This window comes from Rhipicephalus sanguineus, chromosome 1 (genome assembly GCF_013339695.2).
Source record: "Rhipicephalus sanguineus isolate Rsan-2018 chromosome 1, BIME_Rsan_1.4, whole genome shotgun sequence".
NCBI classification, from domain to species: Eukaryota; Metazoa; Arthropoda; class Arachnida; order Ixodida; family Ixodidae; genus Rhipicephalus; species Rhipicephalus sanguineus.
In genome coordinates, this window is record NC_051176.1 from 231365946 (window position 1) to 231377400 (window position 11455).

Here is an 11455-nt window from a genome sequence, read left to right on the forward strand (position 1 = left end):
AAATTTCTATCAACACAGGTCTGCTCAGGCACCTTCTCCACTGTGGGCATTCTGTGGTGAGCTGGAAACTATCGATCATTTCTTTCTGACCTGCAGGCGATATACTACAGCACGAAAAACCCTTTTGGAAACACCTTTACGTGCTATTGGAATGAATTTATCAGTGCCTGTGATTTTGTCTTTTGGAGCCTCTATTTCTGGGTTCTCCAGTGCGAAGGTTCGCGTGGCCGTCAGAGATTACCTCAATGAAACCAATCGGTTAACTAGATAATTCTGTGTCGACACATGTCAATACTTTAAAAATTAGGGCATTAATTTTATTTATTTTATTTTACTATTTTTTTTTCATATTTTACCAAGCGCCAAGAATTCCTATCAAATGTGTAATGTTTCCATTCTGTGACCTCCCTTCTAAAGTACTATAACAGTATATAAAACCACTCAATTCTTGGCCAATGCCCCACAGTGGGTGTGAGCCACAGTTGAAGGTGAGCAAGAACAAGAACAAGACTGGGACGGTGGATTCAGAGCTTCAAAGTAAACGCAAGGGAGGACCCTTCAGCGACCGATGTGAAGATGGCGCAGGGCTGTGGCGCCTACCTGGCGGTGACCGCGCAGGAGACCTCGAGAAGACGTCTCCTCTGCATAACTCGTGCAGTCTATGGACACGTACCAAAGACCATCCACCTGTTCCTGGTAAGCGCGGCCATCCATCCACGGCGAGAATACTTGGCCCTGACCTCCAAAGATGCCCGGCTACTGCATCTGAGCCTCGGCGTGAACCGTACGCCTCACTACAAGGATGGTGCGAACCCTGTAAACTTGCTACTCCTGGACAAAGTCCTGTCCAACGAGCGGCCGAACCCCGCTTTTGAACGCACATCATGCTATGGCTGTTCTATATGTACACGAGTGCTCTGCGAGCAAATCAGAATCCCATCGTTGAGCAGACTCACAATCCGACATCCCTGGCATTCTCGTGCCTCTGCTTGACGACCGTTGGGATCCACGCCCACATCGAGAACGAAGGAAAACACCTTTTTTGTGGGGGGTATCCGCCATTCGAGACCACCACGTTGAAGGAGACCTACATCATTTATCAATAAGAATGAACTGTAACCTACTACCTTCACCAGTGAGTTCCCTCGCCAGCAACCTCACTATAGAGCGCATCACGCAGCAAGAACCAGGGAGGCGGCCATTTTCCAGGACGAATTCATGACAAAAGAAGGCACAGTTCAAGCATCATTCATGCAGCGACATTTCCTTCATGATACGAACAGAGTGCGCGAAGCAGAAAATGTGCTCGTTTAATTTTCGCGATTGAATATCTTTACATGTGGGAATATCTTTATATCTTATTGTCTTTCAAAGTGATGAATACATACCACTTTTGATATTCCAAACATGTCCTTACGATCTCTATAAAGTGTAGTGGTTGATCGGGCAAAGGAATAGGAAAGGCAATCGCGACAATCAGAAGCCAATCCCGAAGAATTCATCCAGAGCTCGAAGCATATACGGGGATTCCCATGGTCGTTAGTACTGCTGGTGACGGGGACCTAAGTGTGTATTTCATTACGGTTGTTTCATAGCGCTGGACGTCCTGACCATGAGAAACACGAACTGGTTCTCCAACATCTCTTGCTGCCCTTAAACAAATGCAATATTCTTCGTAAAGCGTCCTTTTTGGATAGCTTCTAATGACAAGCATGACCGAGAAAGAACGCGTGCCCAACTTGGTATAATTCCATCAGAGAAATAATTGAAGCCACGTTCTCGTATCGGTGCATGATGAGATACATTTGGGTGGCCCTCACGATTTCCTTGATATGTTTGTAAGATGCCGAACGATAATAATCTTAACACCGACAGCAACGCAGACCTTGGGCCACGGAATTTAAGTTTTTTTAATGATTGTGTGAGTGCCATGAGTTATCGAAAATAGTTTCTGCCAGATGGGTCACATTGAAATGCGCTTGCCATATGGTTTCGGTCATTCCCCGGGAATTATGCTTTTCCTCTTTGTTTTTTTTTTCTTTATTGGCGATCTCGCATCGTAACCTTTTATTGTGATAGCAATTATATGGACAATCTCGGCTGGTTTTTTATGTCGCCGCCATGTTCCGTATAAAGTCCAAATCGTCAACATCGCCCCGCGCATCGTATGTTCTACGTGCGAGTAAAAGCACGCAAGCGCTGGGGCGAACGCGGCTGAATCAGAGATGAAACGAGACGGCCATTTCCGTCGCACGGAGGGCGCATGCGATAACATCACCCACCCCACGTATGAGGCCTGCCATCGATTGCCCTTCAGGGAGCGAGGACACGTCCCACACATCTTTCGTCGGACGAAGGCGAAGGAGCGTCTGTGGGTGGAGTGGGGGGGGGGGGGGGGGGGGGGGGGGGGTGCGCGTCGCTTGAGCAGCAAATTCGAACTTGGCTCATAAGGGCGTGTCGCGAGCGCTGGTGCGCGCGCTATCTCGACAGACATCAAGAGACGGCTCGTCAACTTGCTGTGCTGTCAACGCTTACTTCGCGTTTAGAGGACTGACAGCACGAAAACCACGTCGGTCCTTGGAGCGGCCGTATTCCCTTAAACCAGCGTTTTGTTGAGTTACGCGAGGTCGGACCCAAAAGAGTTAGCTGCTAGCCTTACTTCGTATAGCATTCGCATTTGTTGCTCGAATTCATTACTTCGCTCTTGCGGCGAAACTGTCATCTTTTGTGATATAGGGTTAGTGACCAACCCGAAGACTCAGGCTGTCGACAGTTCCAAAAGGGGACTTATTGTAGTTGTTGTCGTTGTTGTCCTCTGAATATGACTCACACCCAATGCAGAGGATCGGCCCAGTTGGGGGTGGAGTTTTCCATCAGGTTCTATAGTGCAACGCTACTAGACTGCTAAAAGCAAGCCATGTATTAATATGAATCGCAAATTACGTGACGTGAAATATTTAAAGCCGGCAGAATTTAGCAAGATATTATTTTTGTCTCAATGATAAATTCCTCACTGGCAAAGAAAACATCCCTGTGGCTGTATTCCAGAGTAGTGGCCCCAGAAGAAAGAATAACCGGTTCTGTTAATTCCAGGCCCAGCTTTGGAATAGGTGGTACTACAATCCTTTTCCTCAATGTGGTGAACCGGCGACATGATGGAAGAAGTGACCAATCGTTTCCTTCTGATTACAGAAAAGGCACATAGAGGAAGTAATTAAATATATGACAGTGTACTACCAGCACGAAAACACCAGGACGAGAGAGAGGACGATAGACTGCGCTGTCCAGCGCAGTGTGTCGTCCTCTCTTTTTTTTTCTAAATGATTTAGTAACGTTACTACACTGTCACGAATGTCCAACAAGCCGAAGCCGCCACTCTTGCTAAATCTTATCTGTGCAGGTAAAAATTAAGGGAGGAAACGCGGCAGCGATATTGCGCAATGGCAACATCCATCATCCTTGAATCGGATAAATCGCTGCGCCAGAGAAATAATAGGTGCTTGTACTCCGGAGAAGCAGCCAGTACTGGGACTGATTGTCCTTTTCAGAATGTAAGTGAATGAAATCTCTCCGTCATGATGTGTGCTGTTGGTTGGAGAACGCGAATAATCGGCGCTGAAGGCGACGAGCAAGTCAATCCGCAATTTCATTTAAAAACAAACCTTTGTGGTCAGGTACCCAGGTTAAATGAGATCATTGAAGATGAGCGGGAACTAGTAATTTAAAGAGCTTTAGTAGAGGCGTGTCAAGAGATGCGGAAAGAGAAGAGCACACAGATAATAAGTCGGTTATAACTGCAGCTACTGTAACTCACGCACTTAATTTCCTATTTAGGCATAATGGCTGATTCCTTCAGGTCCATTACCACTTCGTTATAACGCTATTTGGTTTTATATTTAAGTCAACAGCTCTTGTGTATATGTCCCGCATCTGGCATTGCAGTAACATTTTCAGAAATACGTTATTTATATAAATATTTTTGTGCATGTCGTGCAATATCCCATTGAGCATATATGCTAGCCAGGATCGTTTAGAAAGGATGAATGCTTGCTCACCGGAGAAAGACGCTACTGCGAAGACCTTACTTAATACACATTATCTTTTTTTTAGACTATACAGATTTTTTTATAAAATTGATATGGCAGTCAGGCCCCTGTCGTCTTCGCAACCGTACTCTACACCGAGGCGGAAAAGCTTTGCCGCACCTAAAGTGACATTAAATTTAGTAAGCAACAAAAGCTCGTTAATTAACTTTTTAATTAATAACTTGAGGGCAGATGTTTATGTGGAAAACTTGTAGGACGTGACAATTTATGACATCCCCATTAAAAAAAATCCAAAAAATTATACCATCTCCCGCTAAAGGGAACCATGTGTAGATGCGAAGCAGCGGGGAGCCAGTGTCAGCGCTGACGTTGACACTGGCGCTGACGCTTGCGCTTTTGCTGGCGCTAACTCTGCGGCGGCGTTGACGCTGGCGCTCATCGCGGCGTTGCGCAGGAGAGAATGAGGCGCGCGCGCTCCGTCATTTTATACCGCGGAACTACCGTGCTGCCCCCAGCGGAGCATGCAAATGTCGTGCGCGCCGCTCCGTAGAGGATTCCTAGTGGAGAGAGAGGGGGAGGGGACGCGCGCGCCGCTCCGTAGAGTAGAGAATTCCTACAGGAGAGAGAGGGAGAAGCGTAGAAGAAAGAGAGGGGGAGGGGACGCGCATGCGCAGTGGGGGGTGGACGCCGCGGGACGGACGCGGGAGGAGGGACGCGGGAGGAGGAGGGACCTCGGCGATTAGCGACGGCGCGTTTAGACAACGTGCAGTTGCCGGATATAATCGCGGAGGCTGCGGCCGATAGCCTCAACACCCGCCGCATCACGGTAGGTGACGCAGCGATGCAGTTTTCTGTCGCTCCGCCCAACGTTTATAGATACTTAAACGTTGGCTCCGCCACGTGCTGCACATCCCGCAAACTTTTGCGGCCGACAGTACGTATACATGCCATACGTGACATGCTTTTCATGTTATGACGTGTAGTTCTACTAGTTTATGTTCGTCATACACTCATACCATGGCATTCCAATTTCAGTGTACATCAAGTCAATGAATCGGCCGCGAAAGCACGAAGACGCAGGCGACTGGAGATAGATAGATAGATAGATAGATAGATAGATAGATAGATAGATAGATAGATAGATAGATAGATAGATAGATAGATAGATAGATAGATAGATAGATAGATAGATAGATAGATAGATAGATAGATAGATAGATAGATAGATACGCTCAAAGTGCGTTTGGTTCGCCAAGAAATTATTCGCAATTAAAACGGACGCCGTCAGAAAGCAAAACACTGTACGCGTGATAATACGATGCATTGAACTAATTGTTGTCACCTTGTGTGGGTACAAAAGCATAAAGAGGAATTGCCTCCATGATCGCACGAGTTGAGAAAACGTGGAATGTATGACCGACGCGTGAAAGTGGCGAATGTGAGCGACATTTTTGCGTGTGTCTTGCCGCGCGTGTGCCCACCTCGGTCCTGGAGCCTTCGGAGCAGCTGCGCGTCCTCGACGGTGATGGAGGCGCAGGGAATACGGGGCTCGCCGCGCTCGTAGTTCATCCAGCCCGTGTGCGGGCTCCCGATAGAGAAGGGCGTCACCGAGCGCACCAGCGCGGCAACGGCGCCCGCACGCTCGGCCGCGGCGGCGCCGTTCTCGCGGTACTCCACGGTGCGCCCGTAGCTTACGAACTCCTCGTCGAACACCACCACCTTTCCACGGGCCTGCGCGTACGTTAGTTGGAGAGGAAAGAAATGAGGGAGCTAGTAGGCCCCTACCCTGACGTATCAGATTGTGAGCACTGAAGAGAAAATTGGTTATCTTTTGAGGCCCGTCGAGGCTGACATAGGTATATATCCAACTACCAACTGGCAAAGCACCATATATGCTCTCACTCTTGCGACCTACGTGAACATAGAATTGCTAAACATTTCATAGACTTTATCGACATCCACACTATCATTAATGCATTAAGCTGGGCTAGTTGGTATTGATTGTATGCTTCCATATTGCTAGCTAACACGCACAAAGGACGACATAGAAAGAGACAGGACAACCGCTAGACTTCAACTGATTTTTTAATCGACATGAAGGGCATAATACATTTCTTTGCGCTCGCGCAGGTGCCACGTCACAGACAAAGTTTGTCCACCAAAAGAAAAAGAAAAGAAATTCTCCGCCGCCCATCGATACCGCCAGTTCGCTATAGTGGTTTCTTCTTACACAGATAGTCCAGTTCTCTTTTTGACAACACGATGGACGGAGTGCTGACACATGTGTCACCCGCCTTGTGAATTTCGACAGCCTCTACTATTTCCCTCTTTCTCTGTTCCCCGCCAACGTACATCACAGAAGTGGCGTCATATGCTGGGGTACAACCCTCGCACTTCTTGCAGGGCATCGCCAATAAACCACCGCCTGCAAGCGATCGAACAGCCGTGCGATGCTCCCTGAGCCTTTCATTGACGCATCTGCCCCTCTGGCCAATATACACCTTGCCACAAGCAAGTGGAAGTGTGTAGACGACTCCCGTCTTACAAGCTGTGAACTTTAATTGGTGTTTCTTAGCACACCGCGGCTTCTCAGGTTCCGTCACAGCAGAACAGAGCCCTGCCAGCTTGTGTGGAGCCGTGAACAAGACACCAAGACCGCAATTTCGCGCCACTTTTTTGAGCCGGTGGGGAACGCCGTGAATGTACGGGATTGAAACCCGTAGCATGCGTTTGTCCGAGTCCACCTTGGCCGCATTCCCTCTAAAGCTAGCTTTTAACTCCCTCAAGAGCGCTTCAGCAACCGAGATCACGGTTTGACGAGGGTAGTCCGCGTTATGAAGACGTGCAAGTTGTCCACTCAAACTTGCCTGAACATTGTGCGGACAGGACTTCTGCAGGGCTGCACGCAGGCTGTTCGTCACTATTCCCCGCTTCACCAGCTTCGAATGGGCTGATGCGTAATTAAGGATCTCTTTTTTGGAACGTGGCTTGTACATCCAGCATATGCGCACGCCCGTAAAGCAGATAGATAATTCTAAAAACTGAATAGTGCCATTGACAGGCATTTCATGAGTGAAACGCAGCCCCCCCCCCCTCGCACACCCCTTAAAAATATATAAAATGCTAAAAACAGAGGGAATGCGGCCAAGGTGGACTCGGACAAACGCATGCTACGGGTTTCAATCCCGTACATTCACGGCGTTTCCCACCGGCTCAAAAAAGTGGCGCGAAATTGCGGTCTTGGTGTCTTGTTCACGGCTCCACACAAGCTGGCAGGGCTCTGTTCTGCTGTGACGGAACCTGAGAAGCCGCGGTGTGCTAAGAAACACCAATTAAAGTTCACAGCTTGTAAGACGGGAGTCGTCTACACACTTCCACTTGCTTGTGGCAAGGTGTATATTGGCCAGAGGGGCAGATGCGTCAATGAAAGGCTCAGGGAGCATCGCACGGCTGTTCGATCGCTTGCAGGCGGTGGTTTATTGGCGATGCACTGCAAGAAGTGCGAGGGTTGTACCCCAGCATATGACGCCACTTCTGTGATGTACGTTGGCGGGGAACAGAGAAAGAGGGAAATAGTAGAGGCTGTCGAAATTCACAAGGCGGGTGACACATGTGTCAGCACTCCGTCAATCGCGTTGTCAAAAAGAGAACTGGACTATCTGTGTAAGAAGAAACCACGTGTGAACTGGCGGTATCGATAGGCGGCGGAGAATTTCTTTTCTTTTTCTTTTGGTGGATAAACTTTGTCTGTAACGTGGCACCTGCGCGTGCGCAAAGAAATGTATTGTGCCCTTCATGTCGATTAAAAAATCAGTTGAAGTCTAGCGGTTGTCCTGTCTCTTTCTATGTCGTCCTTTGTGCGTGTTCGCTAGCAATATGGAAGCATACACACTATCATTGTCACACGATGTCAACACTTGGTCATGTGACCTCGCCACTTAAGTTTCGCACTTGGTCACGTGACTAAGTCACATCACGTGATCACTTGGTGGCCTGCTCGAATTCGGCGACGTCAGTTTTGAGGGTAGGCTAAGTCAATTTTGGGAGTGGGTTAGGTCGGTTTTGAAGGCACATGGGTCAGCTCAGTTTTCGAAGTCTATTTTGGGACTTGGCTTGGTCGGTAGCAAACTTGGGTCAACTCAATTTTTGAATTGGGCAAGGATAATTTTGCGGTAAGGCCAAATATAGATTACGCGGCCATCGTATAGAGGACAGACAGAAAGACGGTAAGGTAGATATATCCAAAGAAACGCTCTCTCATTTTAAGGAGAGACCCATTCCTTCCACGTCGGCAATCTGTACTATGCATCGGGAATTTCAGCGCGTGTAGCTGTATAGGTGTACAGGCTCTCGCAATCTTGTTTAAGAGAAAGAGGAAATGATGAGTATATAGTTATCAGCCAGAGACAGCAGCGAAAGCAGAATTTCCGCGGAAATTGCGCGCGCACGGTGCTCATACCCACCTTTGAGGCGTTGGACTGGAGCTCCTCGAATGATCTGACTACCAGAATAGGTGCAGTGATTCCGTTGGGCGACGTACCCACGCTTCCACCCAGGCCCAGCATGTTGAGCTTTTGCATACGCGGCCGCACTATCCAGGCCGACTCGTTTCCACGCACCCAGTGCGGCACGGCCACGCGCTCCGTGTACACGCGGTCCAGTTCCTGGCGGCCCAAGAGCTCCACCATGTAGTCGATGGCGTTCTCCAGGTTGCGCGATCCCGAGATGCGGGCGCCGAATCGGTCGACAAATTTGGCCAGTTCTTCATAGGTGCGGTTGCGCTCGGGGCCCCGGAGCACGTAGTCGATGATGCTCTGCACTACCGGCGCGTAACTGCGTATCTCTGCGACGAGTTCGGGAGACAAGAGCTGCGTGGCGTTGCAGGTGTACACCTGCTGGTCGTCGGCCGCCCATGCCGCACCGGCGGCCAGCAGAAGCAGCAGTTGCAGCACGGCAGACGGGCACGCCATCGCGACCACGCACGCTCTCTGAGCCTCACCGCGAGGTAGGGCCCGTTTTCATAAGGTGCAACCGTGCAACTTGCAGTACCGATAGCACGGCCGCTAACCTGACGGATCGGATTGCGAGCGCTGAGGAAACAAATTCGTTATCTTCCAAGGCATGAAGGCTGACCTCGGCAACTGCAACTCCTGTTTCAGCTGGGAGATTAGTTATTCGCACCGGCGCTCAGCAGGGGCGGCGTCCTCTTCAAGTCCATGTGGATCGCGTGGCACAGGAAAGTGTAAGAGTGTATGAGTACACGTTCACACATATATATAACAAAGCCGTTTGGTGCTGTGCGCAAATTGTAATGGTCTTTCGCAGCGCAATGTTACTGCACAACTTTATTGCTTGCGTATTTTTTTCACTTCTTTATCGTCGACATAGCATCATGGGCGCTTGCATCCTTCAATTCACATGCGTTTATTGAAGCACTGCACTATGCCTCCGATCTGTTTTATATTTCACTCATGCTTTTTAGTGATAGCCTTGCGCGAGCTGTTCCTCCTGGGCAGCGGTGCATGTTTACACTGCAGTTTAAATGCACTTGAACAGTCGTTCCGGTGCGTCTTTTAATGTAACATGTCTGGTCGATGATTGCGACCCTTGTCCTCGCCGCGGTCGCTCACTCGAGGCTTCCACCATGGCCTCTTGAATCGACGTCGTGCACACCGCTCCAATGTTGGCCGGTGTTAACTGAGGTAATGCGGTGGCTAAATTTAAAGGTCAGTTTAGTTAAATAAGTGCGTCTTCAGGTTTGAAGTATATAATATTAGCACAGTATGGCTGACCAGAGCTCAAACTTTGCGTGCTAATATTAGGACTACACACAGCCTAAGTCGTAAACAAGGCACTGGCGATACCAGGACAAAGAAATTTTGCAACACGATCGAGCGCCCTTTTCTTGTCCTCTTTCCTTTGTCGCCGTCCCGTTAGCGATGTCTTCCTATACGTATACTACGAATAATTTCCTCTACTTTTACATAGCCTAACGAGAGAACGAAATTTTCATTAGCACGTGATTCGATTTCGTATCAGTGAATTCCTTGTAGATACGCCGCGTATAAGCCCAGTATGGCGTTGCTCAGCGAGAGGTCGAGGGTCCGATCTCGGCCGCGGTGGCCGCATCTTTATGGGAGTGAAACGCAAGAACGCACATGGAGATGAACGTTAAAGAACTCTGGGTAGCAAAAAAAAAAGGAAAAACAGCTGTGATGATAGATCATATCCAGGGTGTCGAACCGAACCAAAACCAAAAAGCGAACCCGCACCCAATTTTTAGCTGGAGCAACCTGAATCATTATTTTTTATCGTGCCTGGACCGGAAACAAATCAGAACCACATACACACACAAAAAAATTGGGGGGGGGGGGGGGGTCACTTGAGCTTTCCCTTCAAGAGCGGAACGCGAGAGCAGTCGGTCGCATCGTCTTCTCATTCGCTTGCTGCTCTTCGCTTTTCGGTGGACACCTCAACCGTGCCGCAAGGAGAGGAACGTCCATGGGCGTATCAATGGCCGTTTTAAACTCTCTTTGAGGTTGTCGCTAACCGTTAGCAATAAACTCTTCTAGAATGTTTACTGCAAATGCAGTTGACCCTCTGGATGACTCTTGGCGATTGGCCGCTAATTGTCGTGATTGTCCTTATTCCTACTTCCTTTGCCCCGTCAACCACTTAATACAGAGATCATAGAGGCATGTTTGGAATATCAAAGACGATATGTATTCATTAAAGACAGTAAGATAAAAATATATTCACATAGAGATTCTATCGCGGAAATTACGCAAGCAAATGAAGTTTCTGCTTCGCACACTACGTCCATGTCGTGCAGGAGCTGTCGCTGCATGAATGATGCTTGAAATGTTCCTTCTTTTGTCATAAATTCATCTTGCATGATGGCCGCTTCTCTGGTTATTGCTACATCATGCACCTCTAGCGATGGGAATATTTTGAAGAGACTTGTTTGCTCTGCACGAAAGAGCTGGGAACAAAAAGGCTGCTAAAGATTGAGTAGAACAGATATACCACAACACTTTTACCCTATAGGCAGTACATCTGATGGAAAATGGTATATCATGAGATATATAACAAAAACTTGGTGCGCTTTTGGCTGTGAAAATACCAAGAGGTGACCCAGCCTCGTTTTGCGTGTGGATCTCCCAACGGTCGCCAAGCAGATGCATGGGAATGCCAGCGAGTTAGGAAAGTGAGTCTGCTCTCGACTCTCTGAGCAAATCTCTTCGCCGAATACAGCAGCACTCATGCATCTAAAACAGCATATATAGCATGATGTGCGTTCAAGAGCGGTGTTCGGTCGCTCGTGGGAGAAGATATGTTGGCCTTTTAAACTCTCCTAAAATGGGGCCTACTGCTAACAAGTGCGAAGTGCACACTTCGCAGGGGCGGCG

The 11455-nt window shown here is 48.6% G+C and overlaps 1 protein-coding gene across 1 annotated transcript in view; it reads right to left on the reverse strand.

Moving 5' to 3' along the window:
- Positions 1 to 9080, reverse strand: part of LOC119374257 (carboxypeptidase Q) — a 29676-nt gene extending 20596 nt beyond the window's left edge. The window contains exons 1-2 of the mRNA XM_037644337.2: positions 8510 to 9080; positions 5528 to 5777 (exon numbers count right to left, since the gene is read on the reverse strand). Of these exons, the coding sequence (XP_037500265.1) occupies positions 5528 to 5777; positions 8510 to 9016 (757 nt within the window). The 5' untranslated portion in view covers positions 9017 to 9080. The remainder of the gene's footprint in view (positions 1 to 5527; positions 5778 to 8509) is intronic.
- Positions 9081 to 11455: the final 2375 nt, after the last annotated feature.